This window comes from Populus euphratica, unplaced genomic scaffold (genome assembly GCF_000495115.2).
Source record: "Populus euphratica unplaced genomic scaffold, PopEup_1.0 scaffold52.1, whole genome shotgun sequence".
Classification (NCBI taxonomy): Eukaryota; Viridiplantae; Streptophyta; class Magnoliopsida; order Malpighiales; family Salicaceae; genus Populus; species Populus euphratica.
Window position 1 is genome coordinate 522,879 of NW_011499933.1, and position 25,946 is coordinate 548,824.

General features: G+C 30.2%; 3 protein-coding genes across 3 annotated transcripts in view; 1 reads left to right on the top strand and 2 right to left on the bottom strand.

Annotated features, from left to right (window-relative positions):
* EMB2758 (Tetratricopeptide repeat (TPR)-like superfamily protein) overlaps positions 1–10,248 on the bottom strand; it is a 17,970-nt gene extending 7,722 nt beyond the window's left edge. Inside the window, exon 1 of the mRNA XM_011041500.1 lies at positions 10,238–10,248. The gene's annotated coding sequence lies outside the window, so the exon portion shown is untranslated. The remainder of the gene's footprint in view (positions 1–10,237) is intronic.
* On the top strand, positions 5,973–12,152 carry LOC105136303 (probable carboxylesterase 8). Its single transcript, XM_011041593.1, has 2 exons — positions 5,973–6,044; positions 11,181–12,152. The coding sequence occupies exons 1-2, from the start codon at positions 5,973–5,975 to the stop codon at positions 12,144–12,146; spliced, it is 1,038 nt and encodes a 345-aa protein (XP_011039895.1). The 3' UTR covers positions 12,147–12,152.
* An 11,474-nt stretch (positions 12,153–23,626) lies between these two features.
* On the bottom strand, positions 23,627–24,779 carry LOC105136244 (probable carboxylesterase 8). Its single transcript, XM_011041502.1, has one exon. It carries the CDS (start codon positions 24,620–24,622, stop codon positions 23,645–23,647), a length of 978 nt encoding a protein of 325 aa, XP_011039804.1. The 5' UTR covers positions 24,623–24,779; the 3' UTR covers positions 23,627–23,644.
* Between the last annotated feature and the right edge of the window lie 1,167 nt (positions 24,780–25,946).

Consider the following 25,946-nt stretch of genomic DNA (forward strand, 5'->3'; position numbering starts at 1 on the left):
TATCGTAACTAGTTTATGATTATCCATTAAGGTTTGGTCAAAATATCAAAAACCCTTTTTTTCCCCTTTTTAACCCTTTTTTTAAGATCTAGACTTTAATATTTGTGGGGTGTAAAATTACACGATAAAGTACACCCTCGAGTATTAAAGATACAAGGTGTAAATAAAGGCAATTTTAAAATTTAGACTTTAGAATGGTTAGGATTTAACCCAAAGAGGTAGAGACTCCTTCACGAAAGAAGATCTGCCTTGAACCTTAGAAAAGACCAATGAATGGAAACTTGACCTAGAAGAACAATCAAACAAATAATGCAGCTTACCTAATGTAGGGTGCACTGGGGGTGATGCGTCTTTCCCTTGCACAACCAGTCCCTTACTCAGACTCTCGCAGACCATAGGTTCCTAGTAACCATAATACTAGGTGGCGACTCAAAAGAACCGAGCAAAACACAAATAATAACAAAAAAAAATTTGCCAGCCGATGCCGCATGGATTTTACGGCGTGCGACAGTTATAATCATGACTATCTGATAACATTTACAAGTATTACCATTATTCGAATAAGATAACTAATGTAATATTGTTAACAATTTATAATCCAATTGGAACTTTCTTATTGTGTGGTTTCTAGTTGAGTAATAAAAAGAGTTTATACTATACTTATTTGAAATAATATTTGTGGATTCTCTAATTTTAACAATTATTTTTATCATTGTTTAATCTTCATATTAATTTTACATCTCAAAGTCCTCTTTAACTTGTTGTTATTGTTGTTATAGTTAACTTCCCTGTAGTTTGATTCTGGTCTTGCCAGGTTATTTATTACTTCAATACTCCTATACTTGGGAGAAAACATTAATTTTTTGGTTGTGTCAAGTTTTTGGTGTTGTTGCCGAGGAGGTAAATTCTTGTATAAATTATAATATTTATTTTATTTTTTATTTTTATTTTTATTTTATGTAACTTTTATTTTTTTGTTTTTTTCTTCCATTTTATTCTCTTCTTACATGTGCATAAAAATTTGGTCACACACTCAACCAATGATTGTCCAACTTTTCCTTCTTTCAAGAAATGTCTCCATGAATAAGTTCATGCTTTAAATAGTTCCAAAAACACAATTATAACCTATACTCACAAAAATACAACCCTGATCGGAGAAATCATTCAAATTCTAGTTAGAATAGTGATGCACAAACTTCACAGCCACTATTTCAAACACATCATAATTTTTAAAATTCTTATGGATATGCATCTTCTTATGTTCCCTCTCCTAGAAGAAATCTTGAGGAAACTTTGTATGCATTCATTAAAAAGCAAGAGACAATTAACACTTAACTTACTGAAAGCATAACAAATTTTAAAGATACTCTTGTAAAATTCATATTACTCTTAGTTTTCAGGAGAAAGGTAAGTTTCCATCTCAACCACAATAAAATCCCAGTAAACAATACAATTCAAGTGTAAGCATCTCCGAAAGCCAACATATGGATCAAGTTCAATAAGTCATTACTCTTCATAATGGTAAGATTATTGAAAAACCAATTTTTGAATCTTGTGAGAAAGATGATAAGTCAATTTTTAAGGGTAAGAAATGGGTTAAACCTAAACATTGCAAAGAAAAAATTGATTCTCCACTAATACTTTCATTTTCTCATGCCATGACCAAACAAAGAAAAGTCAATCACAATTCTAAAATCTTTGAGACTTTTAAACATTAAGAAATCGAGGATGAAAAAGATACCAATAATATTGTCGCGGATCTTTTGTCAAAATTGCCAATAGATTCGACATCTGACATTACACCAATTGATGATTACTTTCCTAATGAATCTTCACTTTCTATTGCTTCTATACCTTGGTCTGCTAGTATTAATAATTTTCTTACTTTAGAATTTTTGCTAGCTCATTTGGATACCCAAGATAAAAAAAAGTTTTTGAGCAACGTGGATAACTTTTATTAGGATGACCCTTTCTTATTCAAATATTGTCTTAATTAAATATATCAAAAATGCATTCTTGACAATAAGTTAAGTAGTGTCATTGAATTTTATCATTTCGAGGCATATGGTAGTCATTTCAAGGCAACAAAGACAATTGCAAAAATCTTATAATGTGAATTTTGTTAGCCTATTATGTTTAAAGGCATACATGCGTTCTGTAAAACTTATGAAAATTGTCACAAGTTATGATTTATTTCAAAACATAGAGAGTCTTTAGATAATCTTTTATTGACTCTTAACTCTCATTATAGTGGAGATATACATCGTGCAATTCATGACTTATGACCTCATTTTTATAAAAAAAAAATGCTCGATATAGTCTTCAGAATTTACTTAAAAAAAGACCTTGTTTGTCTTTTTTAAGAAAACTAGATGGAAAGCTTATCCTCAACTCATAAAGGATGTTTAAACCGTTCTTAGATGTAAAATCAAAAAAATATGTGAGTCACAATCATAACTACGATGTAAGCCTTTGTTTGTAAAAACTATGTCTTTTGGTTTTATTATTTCTTATATTCGTTTAAGTGTGTTTTAGGGTTGTAAGTATTCGTTGTTTCAGGTGATGTCTTCTATACTCTATCTTTCTACTTCAGGATATTGAGGACAATGTCTCGTTTTGGTTGGGGGGAAATGGTAGTAGTTGATATTTAAAAAAAAAACTTACTAGTTGTTTTTATTATTATTAAAACTATTTGACAAAACTGTTATTAGGATAATAGAGTAAGAACAAATTTTATTGACTCTTGAGATGTATTTTGGTAAATATTTTTCAATGATTATTTGCAATATTCATAACAAAATCTATCACACACTTCTCATGAAATATTCAGATTTACAAACTCTCGTATTATTATAACTTGATTTTGCTCATATACTTATTTAATAAGTATTCTTAAATCTTCATTTTCACACACACATTTTAACATATGATTGTGGGTTGCGCATTGGATTATTACATTAATTATGTTCTTTTGTTAAAGGTAACAACTAAAGGAAAGAGATAATATATAATTCGTAAAAAAAAAGAAATTTAATTAAATAAATAAATAAAAACATAGATAAGTTTGGTTTCGTAGCCTCACTAATCTAAGTAATTAAGCTCGAAGGGGTGTTTTAACACCTAATAACATGAAGTCAACTAACTTGGGAGTTATTAACCCAAAACTTGTTATATGGGTAAGAACAAAAACTGAAGGGAATTAAAAATTGCACTATCTACGTATAAGTATATGCAACTTGAGTTACTAAGCTCGAAGGGGTGTCTCAACACTTAATGCCCTAAGACCAACTGGTTTGGGAGTCATTAGCCTAAAGTTCGCTACAAGGGTTAAATATGCATTGTGTTTTAAGTTATATGTATAGATAGATATTAAAAAAATAAAAAAAAAGAAATTCTGTCTAATTTGTTTTTAAAAGAGAAAGTAAGATTGTTACATCCTCCATCTATATATATGGCCACTATTTTGTGCAAAAATATCACACACACAATTCATATCCATACTCATTATGAGACGATAAATGGGCTACTCATTAGTTTATAAGAACCCATCTTCAACTAGTAAATGTTGTCTAGTGGTGCGAAGGGGAGTCAACTCAAGTTAATAAAAAGATGAAAGAAATGGAGGCAGTCAAGTTGAAATCTTACTTTTTTGGCAAGTTTTGTCCAAACATGTAACAAGTAATTTATAGATAATATAATATAAAAAATAAAACCATAAAAAATGACTAGACTACCTTTATTTATGCCGGTTCGATAAGCAAATAAATTGTCATGAATAATGTTTTTATTTTTTTAAATAATAATCTGGTTGTTAAGAGTATTTAAAGAGAAATAGTAAAAATGTTATCTCTTTAATAATAATCTATAATATTTACTAATGAGTTAGTATATATATATATGTGTGTTGGCGCATAGTTTTACATGTTATTTAGTAATTTCATATGAAAATAATAATTGAATAAAAAAATTCATTGGTAATTTTATCTTGATTGCTAATAAAATTTCATCTTTGATTTTAAAAGAAATTAAAACCCAACAACAACTCTTTTTAGCTCATTTTCCATCTTTCTCTATGAACAAACAATAGTCATCAACCCTTCCCCCGTTCCAATGAAATCCAATACCCCTCAATCTCAACAAGTCTAGCCACTACAATTTGCTGAAACAAAGCTTATTTCTCTTGGTTTCATTTTTTATCAAGCTTCACTCTAGTAAGTAAACAAACTGATTTATTTATATTTTAAATTAATTTATTGATATTTATTGTAAAATTTATAATTTACTTGTATATTTAAGTGTTTTATTTGTTTTATAATAATAATTTTATTATAGTAATATATGATTTGTATTTTAGAATTTATTTAGGATTGGAAAGAAATGACTAATTTGATTTTTCACATGTGATTTTATTATTTAGATGCCTTATGATTAAAAAATAATAATTAATTTAATAGGTACCAATTATGAACTCTTCAAAAGATGGCTTTATGGGTCAATTTTTTGGTGGTGGTCAAAGAATATCCCTTGGACCTATTGAATAAAAAACATCTTCTTCTTTAATCATTAATTTGATTATTTTGACGAATTATAGCACCAACATTATACCTTGTCAACTAAAGGTAAAGGAAGAGAAATCATTTACACTTCTTATCGCATGTTTGTGGTGATCGTTCACCCTCTAGGAAAAATGTAAATGTCTATCTCTAGCAAAATATGAAGAGAGAAGGAATTCTTATCTCGTATCAGTAGAAAATTAGAATGGAAGTCACTACCTAGTATTTTAGTCACTTGGAACCTTAACTGGTCTTAGAGATCGGGTACGGAGACTGGTTGTATAAAGAGAACGTATTAGCACTCCAAATATGTCCTACCTAAAGTAAGCTATATTATTTTATTATATGATAAAATCTAAAGTTGTATTGTGTTTTCTAATTGTCGGTCTTTCTAAGGTTCAAGGAAATCCTTCCTTAATAAGGAGATTCTTATCTTAATGAGATAAAATTTTAACCGTTCTAGTTTCTGAAAAAAGAAGTTAATATCTAAAATACACATTACGTGTAAAGTCGTACTATAAATACTAAAAGATGAACAAAATAAAAATTTTGTTTGTTTTTGTGATTTTGACCATTGTTCTTTTGACTTTAATAAACTGGTTATTAAAGCCAAAATGCATGCTAAAACATTGTTTTTTTTTTAATATATGAGAAACACCATATGATTTTTTAGTTTTGAGATATTTAGCCATATGCACAAAAATATTTTTTATTTTTTAAATATATTTTGTATTTTTGAAAGTTTTGATGAAAATTAGGTATTTTAATACTGAATTTATATTTTTTATAATATAAAATACAGACTGATATTAAACAAAACAAAATACATATATATATTTATGAAATGGGCCAAACCCAACCTAGATTATGGGCTAGGCTAAACTAGACCCGACCCAAAAACCTAATGGGTTGGTTACTGTGTGTAAGCACAGTAACCATCCCCCTCACCATTTACTGCAGAACATAGAACATAAGTTATTCATGTTTCGCATGTAAATACAGGTAGGAACAGCAAGAAGGAAATGAATGGGATAACAGGAGATTACTTAGGGTGGAGTTGAGGCTATTCTACTGGTGGTGTGGTGTTGTTGTCGCGGTGGAAGGATTGTGGTGGCCAACAATGCTTCTTCTTCTTTTGTTTTTTCCTTTTATGTTTTTCTCCATTTTTTTTTTGCTCTATCCTATCTCTTTTCTTCTCTTCTCTCTTCTGTCTTCTCCCTTTCTTTTGTTTTTTGTTCTTTGTTTTTTTTATGTGTTCTCCTCTCTCCTTTCTTTTCCTCTCTTTATTTTTTTTCTTTCTCTCTTTATTTTCTCCCTTCTGTCTTATGCCTCTTTTTCTCTTTTCTGTCTTCTCCCTTTCTTGTCTTATACCTCTTCTGCTCTCTCCCCCTATATTTATAGGAAAACGGGGGAAGAGACATGCTTGGGCAGCCACTGTACTACCCAAGGAGGCATGTCTCCTCTATTTCTCCAACACGTGGGAGGCCACGGGTTAGCCTAGCAGGTGGATGTCCTTGGTCGGCATCTTTTTTATGCTAAAAGGATGAAGAAAAGTGGTGAAAGTATAGGGGAACACAACTTCTTTCCCCTGTTTTTTTACATGTCGAGGAGAAGAAAAAAGTCTGCAATGCCATTGAAAATGGCACCGCTTCAAGCCTTTTTTTTTTTTTTTTTAAATGATCAGTAGATGAAATGGCGTCATTTTGGACAAAACATATCGTTTCATTTAAAAGAAAAAGACGACAAAATATGTCAGAGTTCATATTGGTCCTCTATTTGTGATTTGTTCAATCGAGTCCTTAGTTGCAATTTTAATTATCAAAATCAATTCAATTACATCCTTGCCAAATTCAAATAGCAGCCCTGAAGTTGGCTGGCTTTTTCACTTTGATTCTGGTCTTAAATTTATGCAATTTAACCCTCAATGAAGCAATAAACTTTTAATTTCTTTAATTAAGCTCCTGATCCGATTTTAATTACAACCCTTGTATTTATGCATCTTTTTCATTTTAGTTTTTTATTTCAGATTTCTTCAATTAAGTTTCTAATTGGCCATTAAACTTTAATATTTATACAATTAAGCCCTAATTTGATCAAATTAACATTCAAAAATTATAATTTGACCTCATAACTTTAATTTATTCCAATTAAAGCCTAAATTAACTCCAAAATCAATTTTTCTTGCAATCAAACTCTTTATAAATTAAATTAAACCTTTAATAAAATTTAATTGAGTCTATAAACATCTGATCTTGGACTTTTCTTTCTTAAATTCAATTTTTTTTTTGTTAACAAAGCTCTTATCTGTTAATAAAATGCTATCAAATTTTAATTTTTATAATTTTGAACATTATCAACCAATTTTTAATCATCTTTCTGGGGCTTTAAAATCCTTTTCTCACTGTTATATTTTCTTGATAATATTTTTTATAGGCTTATGGTGGTTGAATTGCTACTGGTGATCAATTTTTTTTAAAATTTTTTCTTTATTTTCTCTCTCCTGATATCTAGGTGCATAATTTTCCTCTTTGTTTGTTGTTTTTTAATTTCAGTCTTTATTATTTGAATTTCTTATTTTGTTCTTATTCCTTTTATAGAAGTTTTTTTTCTTTTTAAATTTTGTCTTTCAATTATAATTTCTCATATGTTTTTTTTTTCATTTCAATCCTCATTCTTTTAACTTCTTATTTTATTTTTATTTATTTTATAGTTTTGGTCCTTCTAAATTTATCTTTATTTTTTGTTGGTATTTTAGAATCCATCCCTTTAGGTTTGATTTTTTTATTTTAGTCATTTTCTCTTTTGATAGAGTTTTATTTGCTTACAATTTAGTCTTTTTATTATAATTTGTGTATATGATGTTTTTCGATTCGGTTTTTCTACTTCTAATTTCTTAGTTTTTTCCCTTGTCTCTTTTGTCATAGTTTTTATAATTTATAATTTTATCATTCAAATTAAGTTTATGGTTTTTTTCAATAGTAATAATATTTATTTTATTTTGATATTTTTTTGCTTGATTTTTTATTTTTTTCATTTGCCTTTTTGCCAAAGTTTTTATGATTTATGATTTTATCCTTCAAAACAAGTTTATGATTTTTGTTATTTCAAAAAAAAAAAATAATAGGGATAGTAATAATACTAATAATGGTAATTGTAATGGTTCTAATAATAATAATAATAATAATAATAATTAATTAATTAATTATTATTATTATTATTATTATTATTATTATTGTAGTGGTTATAATATCAATAATTATGATGATGATAGTAATAATAACAATAATTGTGATAATTATATTAATAATAATAAAAATATTGATCTCTCTTCAGTAGTTTCAATAATAATAGTAATAGTAATATTAATAGTAATAGTAATAATTATTGTAATTGTGATGATGATGATGATATTAATAATAATTATGATATTAAATATTAGTAATAGTAGTAATTATGGTAGTTGTAATGTGATGATAATGATAATATTAGTAATGAGAATAATAACAATGAGAATAATAATTGTTATAATAATAATGGTGATAATTTAATTTATCTTTTAACATTATTTTTGAAAAATAAAAAGAGTCATTCAGGTTTCCTTTAAACCTATTAAATAAACCAATTCATATCGAGTTAGCTCTTATAAATTTATCATCTTGCTTGAATTTATAGCATTGTAAAAAAATCTCTATGCTCTTAATAACTTTTTTCTTAATTTTTTAAAAATATGGTTCAACCTACTATGGAGCGCAAACAAATGAAATAGTAATAAGAAAAAGTAGTGTTCATGTTAAATCAACTTATTTAAATTTGAAAATAAGTTTTGATAATTGGTTGTATAAAAGGAACACCTGTTAATATTATAAAAAATATTTATATTGTCTTATTCAAGAACAAAATAAAAATTAAATGAAATTGAATAAGATAATATTTAAAAATAGTTTGAATTAATTTAGGAATATATATATATATATATATATATAATATAGTTTAAATGATAAATAAGCACAATGTAGAAACCATAAAATAGTGAATTCATATGATTTGAACAATTCATGCATCAACAATAACCTAAATATTGGATTTGATCTATATTGGCCTAGATATGATTCAAATCTGAAATCTTATCTTGTTGGCAAAATAGAATGCAACATAAATTCATGAATAAATATTTAACTTCAGTTAAGTTTGAAATCTTATATTGTGAAAGTTTTTTTTTTCGTATATGTTAGGTAATTATAATTTATAGATACTATGATATAGACAAAAAAGGTATGTAATCCAGTAATATATACCTTTCCATTATTAGTCCATAACCTCGCTTATATAACATTATAATAGGAGAGCCTATCCTTATTCATTGTATATAAAAAAAAACAAGTAATTGACATTTACATATCTCTAAAGTATTTTCATAGAAAAGAAAGAGAGATAGAGAAGTCTTCATTCAAGCTAACTTTTTTGGTCGTTGCACTCTTAATCATTGTTTCTTGTTAGTCTCTTTCTCTTTTGTATTTTACTCTAATATTCACACAAATAGATATTATTTTATATCTTTGATTAAAAAATTAACATATTATGCACTTGTGTTTGTCAGGTTCACATATAGGAGTAGCAAGAAGCACTGTGATTACATTCGATTCAATAAAACTATAAACTATGTAGGGTAAAGATATTGGTGTATATGCAAGAAATGTTTGTGTAATACTTGTTTTCGTCACAACCATAAATATGCTTGTAAGCTTTAATCCTCCTTAAGCGATGCCATCATCAGAGCTGAAGTAGAAAAACCAAGACATTGATTAAAGAGATCTCTATATATGCCGGTGCGATAAGTAAATAAATTATTATGAATAATATTTTTATTTTAAAAAATAATAATCTAATTGTTAAGAAAATTTAAAAAGAAATGATAAAAATATTAACTCTTTAGTAATAATTTATAATATTTACTAAGAAGATTTCACGCGCGCGCGTGCACAATTTTGCATATTATTCAATAATTTTATATGAAATAATGATTGAATAAAAAAATTTATTGACAATTTTATCATGATTGCATTAAAAAGTAGCAATGGCTCATTTTTTTTCTCTTTTTATTTTTTCATTAATTTTCACTCTAGCAAGTAAGCAAAACAACTTATTAATATTTTAAGTTAATTTATGGGTATTTATTGTGATATTTGTAATTTATTCATATATATAAGTGTTTTACTTAATTTATAATGATAATTTTGTTGTTTTAATATATGATTTATATTTTAAGATTTGTTTGAGATTTAGAAGAAATGAATAATTTAATTGATCACTTAATAATGAAATCGAGTACGATTTTGCTACTTAGATGTGTTATAATTAAAAAAAATAATGATTAATTTAATAAGTATCAATTATGAACTCCTCTTAAGTTGATTTCATGAGTAAGTCAAAAAATAACCCTTGACCTATTAAACAAAAAACCCTTGCTCCAAAGCTATTTGTATAGACAATGAGTTGTTTTTAAATCTAATAGTAAGCCAACTAGTCCAGAATAGATGTTCTAGGCTCTTAGACAGTGTTAATTTTAAAAATAAAAAATTATTTTTTTAGTCATTAATTTGATTTTTTTAGATAAATTGCAGCACCAATCTTTTTCCTTATTTTTTTTAGTCATTAATTTGATTTTTTTAGATAAATTGCAGCACCAATCTTTTTCCTGGTTAGCTAAAGGTAAAGGAAAAGAAATCTTTTAAACTTCAAAAGAATGGAGTGTTGTTATCAATTTGAAAATGACAATATCATTCACCTATTATTTTCAGCCTTGGAGGCTGGAAGTTTTGTCTATAAAATCGTGACCAAAACACTCCATAAAGGCAGATCCACTCGTTATTTATCTCCTAGCCAAATATAGTCTTTCTTGGAACCATTTTTCAGCCAACAAATCAATGTTTCTCTATCATCTTTTTGTCTTGAATGACTTTTTGTTAATGATGATGCGTAAAAAATCTCAATTAGTTTAAAAATAAAATTTGTATGTTAGATAATCATTTGATTTTTTTAGTTTCATTAATCTGATTTATTTTTTTAGTTAAAAAAACTGATAAATGAGTAGATAATGTCTAATAAGTGAAGATTGCTGGAAAAATTACTAAATAACCTGTATGGAGATACTGAAAAATTGTAAGGAACTCACATGAAATCCTAGAAAAAACTCCATAGAAATATTATTATAAATAAAAAAAAAGAAGAAGAAGAAGCTAAGAGGCTCTTCTTGAATCCATGCATCCGTGTTGGAAAATATTGAGGTACTCGATTGCTACACGGCAGCAAGGGCACTGAAGTTTTTGCACCCATTAAATTTTTTTTGAGTTTGTCAACAGATAATTTTGAGATCTTAATACAAGTTTGACTGTTGCGGTGTAGCGGAATTTTTCAAAGATAAATGCAAAGAAATAAAAGATAACTCTCGAGCACACCAGCAAGTGGATGGTCCCATAAAAATTTTAACATTGACTACCATCCATTCACTTCCCTTCCTGCTATTAATTCCTCCTCTTGCATGCTGTCCTTCATCTCTCTGAGAATTTACTACCTTATCTCAACCATACCTTGTCTCAACCATGTTAGCTTCCCCTGTCAAGTTAACAGATCTCTGCGATTTTGAATCTCGGCGATTTTGTGGAGAATCCAGATGGCTCGCTCACTAGAAACAGCGCATGTCCTGACGTACCACCAGCTGAACAAATAACTCCAGGTTCCAAAGAACTTTCGCTCTCGAAAGACATCCCTCTAAACCCCAACAACAAAACATTTCTTCGTTTATTTCGCCCTCTGAATCCCCCTCAAAACACCAAACTCCCTCTCATTATTTACTTTCATGGAGGGGGCTTTGTTCTTTACAGTGCTGCAACTCTTGTTTTCCATCAAACATGCGGTGACATGGCCTCTCACTTCCCCGCTCTCGTCCTGTCTGTTGACTATCGTCTTGCCCCTGAACATCGCCTTCCCGCTGCATATGCAGATGCTATGGAGTCTATCAAGTGGGTCCAGAAACAAGTTTTGGACATCAACGGCCCTTCTTGCGAACCTTGGTTTAAAGAATACCTTGATTTTTCAAGGTGTTTCTTGATGGGCATGAGTGCTGGTGGCAATATTGCTTACCATGCAAACTTGCTTGCCTTGAATATTGATATCAAACCCTTAAAAATTATTGGTTTGATATTGAATGTCCCCTATTTTTCTGCTGTCACCAGGACTGAATCAGAGAAGAGGTTGATCAATGATCCGGTTTTGCCATTGGCTACTAGTGATAAGATGTGGGCTCTGTCTTTGCCTGAAGATACCGATCGTGATCATGAGTATTGCAATCCCATTGTTGGCGGGTCTCTTGAAAAGAACAAAATCGAACGGCTGCCGAGGTGTTTCTTTAGAGGATACGGTGGGGATATACTTGTTGACAAGCAAAAGGAATTGGTGAAGATGCTAGAGTCGCGTGGAGTGGACGTGGTTGCAAGGTTTGATGAGGATGGCTTCCATGCTGTGGAGGTTTTTGATCCTGCAAAAGCCAAGGCTTTGTATGACTATGTTAAAGAATTTGTTTACACAGCTGTTTAATGATCATAGTGTTGGCTACGTGCATCAACCGGAAGTAAGATTGGCTACATCAACCGGAAGTAAAAAGGTGTCTGGTTTGATCAGTAAGTACTGTTTCTCTTGATTATAAATCGCTTGATCACGTGAACCCTTCCGGTCTCAATCACCCATGTTGGTTCGGCAAAGTTCAAGCTTTGTAATGGAGTTGCCTTTTCTTGTAACGAATTCTATATAGAAAAGCAATAATATTATGTTTGAAAATAATATAAATTATATTTTTTTAATTGAAATAGTTATTAATTTGATATAATATTAAAACTTTCATGTATATAATAAAATTTAATTGAAATAATTATTTAATATGATATTATAACTTAAATTTGTTAATTTGATGAAATTGAAGTTTTGCATTAGAGTTATATTTTTTATAATAAATTCTGTATAAGAAAAAACTAAATTAGTATAATATTATAATCATAATAATATAAATTAGATTTCAAGAGTTTTCACCTATCATCCAGCCCTCTCTTCTCTGTTAAAAAGCCAGTGAACCATCACATACAAAAACACAATTCATCACTCGTGATCTGCCTAGAAAATTCAACTTGACCGTCCCGAGTCGACTCAAAAAGTCACTCGAAATCACCTCGTTTTCTTTTCCAAAATCAACCCGAAGCTAGCCCAACAATTCTTAGAATTCCAGTCGCAAACAGACTCTAAGAGACCATTTAATTTTCTGTGTTCCTCCTAGTCCAGTGATGGGTAATTTACTATCAACCATAAAAGAGTCAGGAAAGAACAAAAGAAGAGACAAAAACAGGAAGGATTTTATATTATTGTCTGCATAATCAAGAACAACTTATGGGCTATATTTTATAGCCCACTAAACTTGCAAAGTTGAATAACATTCTCAAAGACAGGAAAGCACCAACAACACGAAACTAACAATAAAGAAATATCCTCCCACTACACTAGTTTCCAGCAACCATCAGTAACCATCAAAGACCCATACCTCATACACCCCTCGTACGTGTCCCTCTGCATGCACACACCCACGTAACAGTCCCTCTACATACATAATCATATCAGTTCCCCCCCCCACCCCCCTTAAGATTCCTTGTCTGCAAGGAAATGCAGGATAGGACTTACTCAAGCGACGTTCATCTTCCCAAATGACATCTTCTACTGAGGCTCCTTTCCATTTAATTAGAACCTCAACTTTCAGAAGGTATCTGCCTTTTTGGATGATTCGACCATTAAGAACGGTCTCAGGTTGAGGAAGAATGATAGTTTCATCAATCACAGGAGGAAGCTGAGTCGAGATGGTAGTGACGGGTCCAACATGTTTTCTCAACATGCTTACATGAAAGACATTGTGAATCATAGAACTCGAAGGCAAAGCCAACCGATAAGCCACTGGTCCAACTTTTTCAGAGATTTTATATAGACCAAAGTACCCGAGTGACAGCTTCAAAGAGCTGCGAAATGTCACCGATGTCTGTCAGTAAGGTTGCAGTTTCAGGTATACAAAGTCGCCATCTTAAAGATGACCTCACGACGTCGCTGATCCGCTTGACATTTCATCCGCTCCTGAGCTAACGAGAGATTCTTTCTCAACTCGCACAAGATGACTTCTTGATCATGCAAATATCCATCAAAAACCTGTACTTTCAAAGTTCCCGGAACATACGTCAATAAACTTGGAGGAGGAACACCATACACTGCTTCAAAAGATGTTATTTTGGTAGATGAATGGACTGAGGTGTTATAGCTAAATTTTGTCCATGGAATCCAGTCAATCCATTTTCTTGGTTGGACCCTGCAAAACACCTTAAGTATTGCTCCAAGACCCGATTAATTACCTCTGTTTGTCTATTGGTTTGAGGATGGTAACTGAAACTCGTGCACAACTTAGTCCCTTGGAGCTGAAACAGTCGCCAAAAATAGCTAATAAATACTTGGTGCTTATCACTAACTATGAACTAGTTCTTGGGTTGGACTAGTTCCGGCCCAAATCAAAACTTCTGTGTTAGGTATAGTCCAGTCCTCTTAGAATAGAGTATGTTGGGCAGACAATAGCCAACTTCTATTTTGAGCCAATACTGACCCAACTATTTTGGGCAGACCTTGGCATAATTTATTTTGATCCGAATCTCAACCCAACCACGATGAACTCAATTCACGTAACTAGGTCGGGCCCATCCTAATACTATATTATTATATATTTATAATAATATATAATATTTTATCATATATAAAAATTTTAAAAATGTGAGATTAATTTTAATATTTATTTTAATCATCCTATATATGAGAAATATGAAAAATTTGAATTAGACAAAAGGAATGGTTAATAAATCTATTTGCAACAATAAATTCCTTTTAGATAATAAGAACATGTAAGCTAAATTCAGTAATGTATATTTACCGGTCAGTGGATAGTAACTCAAGATGAGAAGAGGTATTGATTTTTTAATATTTTTATTTAAAAAAATATTTTTGATATTGATACATCAAAACAATCTAAAAAAAAAAAATAATAAATTTAAAATATAAAAAAAATACAATTTACATCAAATTCCTAACCATACACAAAATAAATAAATCTCGCATATCAAAAGCATGCCGCCCACTCACAACTTTTAGTCACACTTTGTTTTGCAAGATCATCAACCATATAGTTTGCATCGTATAGAATATGAAAGAAAGACGCAAAAACCTAAGTGTAAAGAAAGTCTAGATGCAAGGATATTGTTGCTGATGAAGCAACAAGTTAAAAACAAATCATGGAACGAATATGTGAGGTTATTATTCTCTTTATGTTTACTTAGAATTGCGTAGAATTAAAATTATAAAACTCTCGTAGGAAAAGAAAAGAACATCAACAAAAAAAAGAAAGGATTTTACCAATTATCTGTTCCTTTACTTGGAATTATTTCTGAAATGAAAACACATTTATTCATAACAATTTATTTGTTTATTGCACTGATATATCTAGAAATGCTTAATTTTAATTAATGTTCTGGCTTTCCTACTTGAGCTCCAAAGATGACATTGCTTGAGGAGGATTGAAATTTACAAGCACATCTCTTGTTGGACTGACAATAACACTTATCACACCAACATTTCTCGCCTACACAATCTGAATCTCTTTCGCAACGAAATGTAATCACAGGCCCTCTTGCTTCTCCCACATCTAAACCTGTCAATTATAAGTACACAATAATATTATATATATTATTTTTTCTATAAATGATATGTGTGTGTTTATTATGTGATTATTAAAATAAAATATATGTTCGTATATGAGAGAGAAAGACTAACAAGAAGCGATGATTAAAAATACAACGATCAAGAAAGTTAGCTTGTATGAAGACTTCTCCATCCCTCTTTATTTGCTATGAAAATACGTTAGAGATATATAAATGCCAATTACTTGTTTTTTTTATGTAATGAATAAGAATAGACTCTCCCATTGTAATTAATGTTATATAGGCGAGGTTATAGGCCTAATAATGGAAAGGTATATCTTAGGGGATTACATACCTTTTTTTTCTATTCATATTGTCTATAAATGATAATAACGTAAAATCATAGAAGGTAGATATTAGGAAGGTAAAAGAGATACCTACCTATTTATTCATGGATTTATGTTATATTATAAATAGTTACCTGTTTGGATAAAACTTGCCAACAAGATAAGATTTCAAATTTAAATCATATCTAGGCCAATATGGATCAAATTCAATATTTAGGTTATTGTTGATGCATGAATTGTTCGTGAATTCACTATTTTAATTTGTTTCTTAATTATATACATTGTTTTTTTATATAAATTCTTGAATTAATTAAGAATATTCTTAAATATTATTTTATTAAATTTCATTTGATTTTTATTTTGTTCTTGAATAAGATAATATAAATCATTTTTTTAATAATACTAGCAAGCATTCTTTTTATATAACCTATTATAAAAAAAATTATTTTCAAGTTTTAATAAGTTGATTTAACATGAACATTAATTTTTTTTATCCCTAGTTCATTTGTCCGCGCTTCACTATGGGCTGAATCATGATTTTAAAAACATATAAAAAAAAGTTATTAAGAGTTGATAATTTTTTCATCAAATGATAAATCTTGTGTTAAAAAAACACGTGGATACTTATCAGTCATTGCCTTAACAAAAACTCTTGTGTTTCATGATAAAAGTAAGCATATTGGTATAAGATTTTATTACATACGAGATTACATTACAAACCAGTCAAAGTCAAGTATGTGAAGACTCAAGACCAAGTTGTATATATTTTCACTAAGCTGCTTAAACATGATATTTTTGTTAAGATGAGAGATATGGTAAGAGTATGGGAAATTAATTTTATGGGAGGACGTTGAAAATAATTTTTTTTGTTTTTTTCCTCAAAAACAGAGGAATGGATCAACTAATCAAATTAAATAAATTAGTTTATCGGTTGAGAACTAAATGACCGATTAAGTTGGTAGAATTACTTTTCCTATTCAAAATAGGATTTCCTTTGCTTGGTATAATTTCTTGATTATCTAGGACTTTAAACCTATAAATAAGCTTGTAAATTTCAAAAGCATAAAATAAAATTATAATAGAAATAAAATGTGTATATAAAAAAAAACACTTAATGAAACACTCTTTCCCCTTAATTTTTCTTCTTATTCTTTAGCTTTGCTATTTTGCATTATTTTCCATAAGCTTTTGCTACACTAATTTTTTTTTCCAACATTGTGGTGGTGGATACAGGTAAGGATTTGTTGTTATGAAACTACTATAAATGGATGAAGTAAAGAGGTTGTGTTGTTGAGTTTGTTTGCTTTTGCATAAGGTTGTGAGGAATGGTCATTTTTAATGTTGTTGGGATAAGAAAAGGGGAGGTTGTTGATGGAAAGGTATGCTAGTCATGGTGGAAGATTGTGGTGGTAGTAGTAGATGATAGAAGAAACACTAGTAATGGTGTTAAGCCTACTATTGTTGGTGTTTTGCTATTGTAACAGAAAGCTACTGTCAGCCAAGTGCTTGGTGGTTAATGCATTCGATGGTGGTGGTTGGTGCCACGGGTTGTGAGGAAGATAATATCATAAGGGATATTTGAAAGCTGACGGGTTTTCTTTTCTACCCTTATTAGTTCATTTTTTTTTTTTTTGTGATGGATGTTGTTTTGAGAAAGAAGATGAACTTCTTTTTTTTTTTATGATGGATGTTGTTTTGAGAAAGAAGATGATAAAGAGAGGGCTGGTTAGTGCACTGTTTCTTTTTATTTCTTTCTCGAGGGAGAGACAATGAAGGAGAAAGATATTAAAGTGAGTGTTGTTAGTTTTTGAAAATGGTTACTAAGTGTTGCATGCATGCGGCATCACGACAAATCATCCATTCTCAAGTATTTATCTATCTGACAAATTTAAAAGACAAGGAATTCTCATCTTTTATAAGTGAAAAGCAGAAATGAGAGTCCATCTAGTATTCGGTCACTAGGAACCCTAACTGGTCTTAGAGATCAATTATGAATACTAGTTGCGTAAAGAGAAGGTATTAACATCCCAAATACCCCTTACTTAAGGTAAGCTGCACTGTTTGATTGTTTGATAAAAAGCCAAGGTATTATTGTTTTCTAATTGATAGTCTGTCTAAAGTTCAAGAAAAGTCTTCCTCCATAAGGAGATCCTTATAAGGTGAAACCTAACCGTTCTGATGTTGACCAAAAAAACTAATTTTAATATTAGAAGTATGTCTTATGTGTAAGTTTATAATCTCAGATATTAAAAGAAAATAAAATATTTTTTTTTGAAAATGTTGAAATGTTAGCCTTGTTGTCATGACTTTAATAAACTGGTTATTAAAGTCAAACTGCATGTTAACATACATTTTTGACCGTATCCAAGAAAACAAAACATCCTTCTTTTTTTATTTTTTTTTCCTGTAATTTTTCATAATATTTTGAAGAAAACTAAGTATTTTAATACTGGATTTGCATTTTTATAGTATAAAAATACAAACCAATATTAATCAAAATAGTATAAAAATGCACAAATTTTCTAAAAGGATTTTTGGATTTTTTTTGTATACAATGTCATAACCCAATTTTGGGTTATTCCCCAATTTTTATCCATGTTTTGATAAATAAAAAGATGGGTTGCATAAATATATTAGGATGAGCCCATCATGGCTAGGTTGAAATCGGCCCAGAATAAATTGGACAAGAGGTAGGCCGGCTCGATCAACATGTGTTGGGCAGACTCGACCTATAGGATATTTTCTTCTTTTTTCTTTTTTGGACTGGGTCAGACCCAACCCAACCATTTTTTTCTGGGCCAGTGCAATCCGACCCAGGAACATTGGATATGTTGTCCGCTGTTAACATGCAACATGTATAGTGGAGAGTAAATTAATTTACTCTTTACTATTCACATGCATAACAAAACAATGAATCAGTTAAGGGCAATGAAGAAGAAGAAAAAAAAGAAAGGGAGGAAGGCTAATCTATAGTGGCTCACAATATTGCTAGTGGTGGTGGAGGGCAAGAACAGTGATGGTTTGCAACAAGGAACGGTGGCAGCTGCTATAGATTTTCTTTTTCTCCCTTCTACTCCTCCCCTGGTTTTATTCCTTTCCCTTTTGTTCCTTTTATGTTATGTTTTTCAATTCTCTCCTTTCTGTTTTTTTTTTCTATTCTCTGCTCTTTATCTCTTTCTTTTTATCTTTCTGTTTTCTTCTTACCTTCAAAACTCCCTAAAAATGGCATGCCAATCCCCCCATTTTTCTTGTTTATCACCTTTCCTTTAATCTCTTATTTCTCTTATCATGTTGCTCTCCTTAATGTCTCTCTCTGTTTTGTTTTTTTTTTTTTTTCATCTTTCCCCCTTGTTTCTTCCTTCAATCTCTCTCATTCACCTCTTTTTCTATCTCTACCCCCTAATTGTTCATAACAGTGAAAAGGGGGGTAGAGCTATAAGTTAACTAAGTAAAGAAAAAGAAATGAAAAATATAAATAAGAGATTAATAAAAGAAAAACTCAAGCATTATAAAAATATAAAGAAAGAGAGCAAGAAAAATTTTGGTTTCTTGACTAATTGTTGAGTGGATGACCATATCTTGACTTGGTGTAATCCTTATCTTGTTGTTTAAACAAAATATCATTGCTAACATTAGAATTTGGACACGTCATCTTTATGAAAATTTTAGAAAATTATCTCAGCTTTCTAATAAAAAAAAGAAGATGATTTGAACTTTTAGAACTCGAGATATAAGCTGAACATTTAACATTGTTTGGGCTATAGGACAGATTCTAAGTTCTTCGTTGTTGCTAAGATTTGGACTTTCAAACAGCAGAATTGAGTTTTGGACTCCTATGAATGTTTTAAGCCTATGCCTTAGCTTTCTAACAATATAAACCATATTAAAATTCAAGATCTACAACTCCAGATATGACATAATGACTGAATAGTGTTTCAATTTAGACTGAACCAACATCTCTTTTCTAAACTTAACACTCTCTTTGTCTTCTCAATTTTAATAGTTAAACTCATCAATCAATCTTTTTATTTATATGATAGGCCTGCATTTAAGGTGAACATTTATCATAAATTAAAAATATCTTATAGTATTAGACTTATTATTATAAAACATGCTTTAGTTAAGGAGTTATTGATATCTCAAATGCAAAATGATGATATAAAACCTTGATAAAAATACACTTTTGAATACTAATCATAGGGAAAGGAAAACCTTCTTCCCTGGCCTTTACATGTTAGGGAAGAAGAAGAAATATAGTGCCTTTCAAAACAACACTATTTTGATTTTTTTTTAGTAGTGTATTAAACGACGCAATTTTGCCTAAAACACGCTGTTTCATTTCAAAGAAAATGGCACTAAGACTTTGTTAATTTCCAAATCAATTCTCAATTTGTAAGATGTTCAATCAAATCCTCAATTACAATTTTGATTTTAAGGATTGATTCAATTGCATCCTTGCGAAAATCAAAAGTCAACACTAAATTTGGCCACCTCATTTAATTTGATCTTTGGTCTTGGATTTATATAATTTGACTCTCAATTGATTTATAAATTTTTAATTTCTTCAATTTAGCCCCTGATTTGGTCAATTTCAACCTTTCTATTTACATGTCTTTTTTTTCAATTTGGTCCTTGGTTTCAGGTTTGTTTAATTAAGTTCTTAATTGGTTATCAAACTTCAATATTTATGCAATTAAGCCCCTGATTTGACCAAATCAACTCTAAAAAAATATGATTTGACCCCAGAACTTTAATTTCTTCTAATTAAAGCCCGATTTGACTTCAAAATGAATTTTACTTGCAATCAAACTCTTCATAAATTCAATTAAATCTTTAATAATTTTAAATGAGTCTATAAACCTCTGATTTTAGACATTTCTTCTTCAAATTGAATTTTTTTTGTTAACAGAGCTCCCATCAATCAATAATATACTGTAAAATTTAAATATTTGAATTTTTAAACCTCCTTAACTAATTTTTAGCCATTTTCCGAGTGTTTATATCATCTTTTCTTCTCATTACTATTATTTTTTTTATTTTCTTTTGAATATATATTTTTTATTTTTTTGTGTTGTCTTCTTTTTTATATGGGGACCTAAAAATAGGTAACAAAAAAGGTAATGAAAGAGGGCTGGTTGGTGCATCGTCTCTTTTTCTTTCTTTCTTTCTTGCGGGAGAGATAATGAAGGAGAAAGAGATTCGAGTGAGTGTTGTTAGTTTTTAAAAATGGTTACTAAGTTTGTGTCTTTAGGATGAAAATTATATATATTGCAAGATTCCTCTTGTATTTATGTCATAATGTTTTTCATCTTTTTTTTTTTAATTGCTTGGTCCTTAAACAACTTAATTTTATTTGGGCCCTTTTTTTCTTGCTTTTCACTTTGGTCCTTTTATCCATTTTACTCTCTATGTTTTTTTTTTCAAAACATATCATCAATGTTTTGATCAAGAAATTAATCTATAATTATGAAATGGATGAGTCAATAGTTGAAATGCATTAAAAACTTATTTTTGAATTTTGATTTTTTATTGAGATGTTGCAAATATGAAAATGATATTTTGAAAAAGAGGATAAAAAATTAGGTTATGAGATGATTCATATAGGTGAAATTGATATTACAAGAAAAGTTAGCAGTGGTTATTTATGTAAACTAAACTTAGGTGGTGAAATTAAGATACCTCTTGTTAAAGAAAAAATAAATTATCTATTGAGACATTACTTAACAATTTTAGTTCTGAAGTTGAGATAACTATTCAGTTGAGATATGTTTTTGATTAGATATAAGATTTAATAATCAAAAAAACATTTCTAACATATAAATTATATATTGGCATCTTAGTCAGTGATGACTAATCTAATCTAATAACCATATGAATCTTAAGGGATTTGATAGGAAACAATCCAATCTAATGACAAATATACAAGTAAATTAATCAATCATTTATAATGGTATTAAGCAAGCACAACTTTGATGGGAAAATCTAAGGAATAAATATATGTATAATCTAGCGAGATATACCTTCCTATTATAAGTAGCATAGCCTCACCTATATAACATTATAACGGGAGAGCCTATCACAATTCATTTTTTTTTTTAAATTGACTTTTACATATATCACTAAAGCATTCTCTTAGCAAAGAAAAAGAGATGGAGAAGTCTTTATCCAAGTTAACTTGCTTAGTTATACTCTTAATCATTGTTTCTTGTTAGTCTCTCTCTCTTTCTCTCATTTATTTCATTATACTAAGCACACAAACAATGTTGTCAAGTTTGCATGTAGGAGAAGCAAGAGGCCCTGTGATTACATTTCATTGCAATGCAAATGCAGACTCTGTAGGGAAGAAATGTTGGTGTGATACTTTTCATTGTTAATCCTGCTAGAGGTGTGCTTATAAAATCCCATCCATCTTGAGTGATGTTGGAGCTCAAGTAGAAAAACTAGCACATTGGTTAAAAGAACATCTAGATATGTCAATGCAAAAAGCAAATAAATTTTAATGAATAACTATATTTTCATTTCAGAAAGAATCATCTGGTTGTTAATAAAAATGTTATTTTTTTTAATAATAATCCTCTAGATAATGGACTTGTTATACTAAAAAAAAAAACTCAAGACCCTAAAATATCTTATATTAAATAAGTTGTTCGTATGTTTTCAATTTGTGATGATTTACCTATTAAGCCTCTCCGATCCTCATTTCTTAAAATATGGGTATTAGATTGGGGTGACAATGATGAATATTGAATTAGGCTTTTTACATTCATTTTCTTCATTATGTATCAAACTAGGCATGTTAACCATCACTAATTTTGAGTGAACTTTTTAAGGTTATCTTGATTTAGTCTAAATCAACTCAAGATATCTTACAAAAGATTCTGAAACTAAAAAATAACATGCATTATGACAAAAATAAATAAAAATAAAAAATAATTAAAAATAACAAGGTATAGAATACAAGGACAAGCTATATAGTTTTTTTATTTTATTTTTTTAAAATATTATCACCATAATCATGACTCACGATAATAAATATTATTTGATAGAAAAAAGTAGGTCGGTAAGATATTGCCAAATACCAAGTCAACTCAAGCTTTTGGATTCACTTCCTATGAAAAATCATTTTTATTAATGATTAGAAATCAAAAACTCTCCTACCATATTTGCAAAATTGGCGGTTTATGTATAACAATCAATCAACCTGTGTGCACGCAAACCTCATGCGTACTTTAATGAGAAAAAAACTAAGAAAACTCCCGCAAATTAACATCACCACACACACACACAAGTTTTATCAATTACCTAACGACCCAAATCAAAGTATGAACACTTACAAATTATTCACAGAAAGTAAATCAGCCCAGTGGGTTTAAGATTAACCTTCACAAAATTGTAGAATCAGAAATCTGGCAGAAAATGGAGGCGGAGGCGCGTTCTGGTGCACTGCATGCGCGGCCGCGGGACCCGTAAGAACACAGACAATCAAATGGTCTCTTTGAGTCTGTTAGCGACTGGAATTCCAGGAATTGTTGGGCTAGTTTTGGGTTGATTTTGGAAAGGACCAGATGATTTCGAGTGACTGTCAACTTGAATTTCTATGTACTAATAAAAGCCAATGCAAAGCTTGAATTTTACTAAATGATATCATATTAAACTTTGTTAGACCATTATATTAAAGTTTTAAAATCATAACAAATAACTATTTCAATTAAAAAAAAACTTTAGTTGTAAAGATGGAATTTATTTTATTTTTAATGACAATATTATCATTGCTTTTCCATACAAAATTTATTACAAGAAAAGGCAACTCCATTACAAAGCTTGAACTTTGCCAAACTAGGCTTCGACAGCACCAGTGTTATTCTCACGCACCGGAAGGGTTCATGTGTGATCAAGCGACTTATATATAATCAAGACAAACAGTACTGATAAAACCAGACACCTTACTTCCGGTTGATGCACGTAGCCAACACTATGATCATTAAACAGTTGTGTAAACAAATTCTTTAACATAGTCATACAAAGCCTTGGCTTTTGCAGGATCAAAAACCTCCACAGCATGGAAGCCATCCTCATCAAACCTTGCAACCACGTCCACTCCACGCGACTCTAACATCTTCACCAATTCCTTTTGCTTGTCAACAAGTATATCCCCACCGTATCCTCTAAAGAAACACCTCGGCAGCCGTTCGATTTTGTTCTTTTCAAGAGACCCGCCAACAATGGGATTGCAATACTCATGATCACGATCGGTATCTTCAGGCAAAGACAGAGCCCACATCTTATCACTAGTAGCCAATGGCAAAACCGGATCATTGATCAACCTCTTCTCTGATTCAGTCCTGGTGACAGCAGAAAAATAGGGGACATTCAATATCAAACCAATAATTTTTAAGGGTTTGATATCAATATTCAAGGCAAGCAAGTTTGCATGGTAAGCAATATTGCCACCAGCACTCATGCCCATCAAGAAACACCTTGAAAAATCAAGGTATTCTTTAAACCAAGGTTCGCAAGAAGGGCCGTTGATGTCCAAAACTTGTTTCTGGACCCACTTGATAGACTCCATAGCATCTGCATATGCAGCGGGAAGGCGATGTTCAGGGGCAAGACGATAGTCAACAGACAGGACGAGAGCGGGGAAGTGAGAAGCCATGTCACCGCATGTTTGATGGAAAACAAGAGTTGCAGCACTGTAAAGAACAAAGCCACCTCCATGAAAGTAAATAATGAGAGGGAGTTTGGTGTTTTGAGGGGGATTCAGAGGGCGAAATAAACGAAGAAATGTTTTGTTGTTGGGGTTTAGAGGGATGTCTTTCGAGAGCGAAAGTTCTTTGGAACCTGGAGTTTTCTGTTCTGCTGGTGGCACGTCAGGAAATGGGCTGTTTCTAGTGAGTGAGCCATCTGGATTCTCCACAAAATCGCAGAGATCTGTTAACTTGACAGAGGAAGCTAACATGGTTGAGACAAGGTGTAACTTCTGAGGGAGATGAAGAACAGTGTGCAAGAGGAGGGATTAATTAAAGGAAGGGAAGTGAATGGATGATAGTCAATGTTGAAATTTTTATGGAACCATGGAGAAACATTGATTTATTGGCTGATAAATGGTCCCAAGAAAGACTATTTTTGTCACTATTTTAGAGACAACTTCCAGCCTCCAAGGCTGAAAATATTGGATAATATCTCCAAGTTGATTTTTTTTAGTATTTCCGTTCATGCAAAATCTCATCTCTTCTTATTAAAATAATAGGTGAATGATATTGTTATTTTCTAATTGGTAATAACACTCCATTCATTATAAGTCTAAACGATTTCTCTTCCTTAACCTTTAGTTAACAAGGGATAATATTAAATTAATGAATGGAGTGTGAAACAATTCAAGGCCTAGACTCATCCATTCTAGGCTTGGTATTAGGTTAAAAAAGAACTCATTGTCTATACAAATAGGTTTGAGGCCATAGTTTTTCATTTCATGGATCCAGGGGATATTCTTTGACCACCCCTGGAAAATTGACCCATGAAGCTACTATGAAGAATTCATAATTAATACCTATGAAATTAATTATTATTTTTTTAATTATAACTAATCTAAATAATAAAATCACACTCAAATGAAAAATCAAGTTATTCATTTTTTCTAAATCCTAAATAAATTCTAAAACACAAATCATACATCAATACAACAAAATTATTATTATAAAACAAATAAAACACCTAAATATAAAAGCAAATTATAAATATTAAAAAATATCAATAAATTAATTTAAAATATAAATAAGTTGATTTGTTTACTTAGTAGAGTGAAGCTTGATAAAAAATAAAATCAAGAGAAATAAGCTTTGTGTCTGCAGATTGTGGTGGCTGGACTTGTCAAGATTTGAGTGGTATTGGATTTCAATGTAATGAGGGGGATAATATTAGTGCTATAATTTGTCAAGATAAGAAATGAAATCGAGAGAAAGAAGTTTTGTGTCGGCAAATTGTGGTGGCTGGATTTGCTGAGATTGGAGGGGGGAGAGTTGCCTACTATTGTTTGTTTATAGAGCAAGATGAAAATGAGCTAAGAAGGATTATTGTTGGGTTTTAATTTCTTTTAAAACCACGTATGAAATTTGATTAGCAATCATTATCACACCCGGACATCGCGGCAATTAATTAAAAATAAATCAATTAATTGGAAAAGAAATAAAAATCTGTTGATCTTGTTCTTTTAGAGGAAAAGATTTATTCAAGAAGATGTCATTTAATATTATGAATGAGTGCATGGATAAGTGTGAAACACC

Coding starts and splice junctions, on each gene's coding strand:
- LOC105136244 (XM_011041502.1), bottom strand. CDS start 24,622: ATGTTAGCTTCCTCTGTCAAGTTAACAGATCTCTGCGATTTTGTGGAG.
- LOC105136303 (XM_011041593.1), top strand. CDS start 5,973: ATGCTTGGGCAGCCACTGTACTACCCAAGGAGGCATGTCTCCTCTATT. Junction 6,045..11,180: donor CAACACGTGGGAGGCCACGG/GTTAGCCTAGCA, acceptor TCAAGTTAACAG/ATCTCTGCGATTTTGAATCT.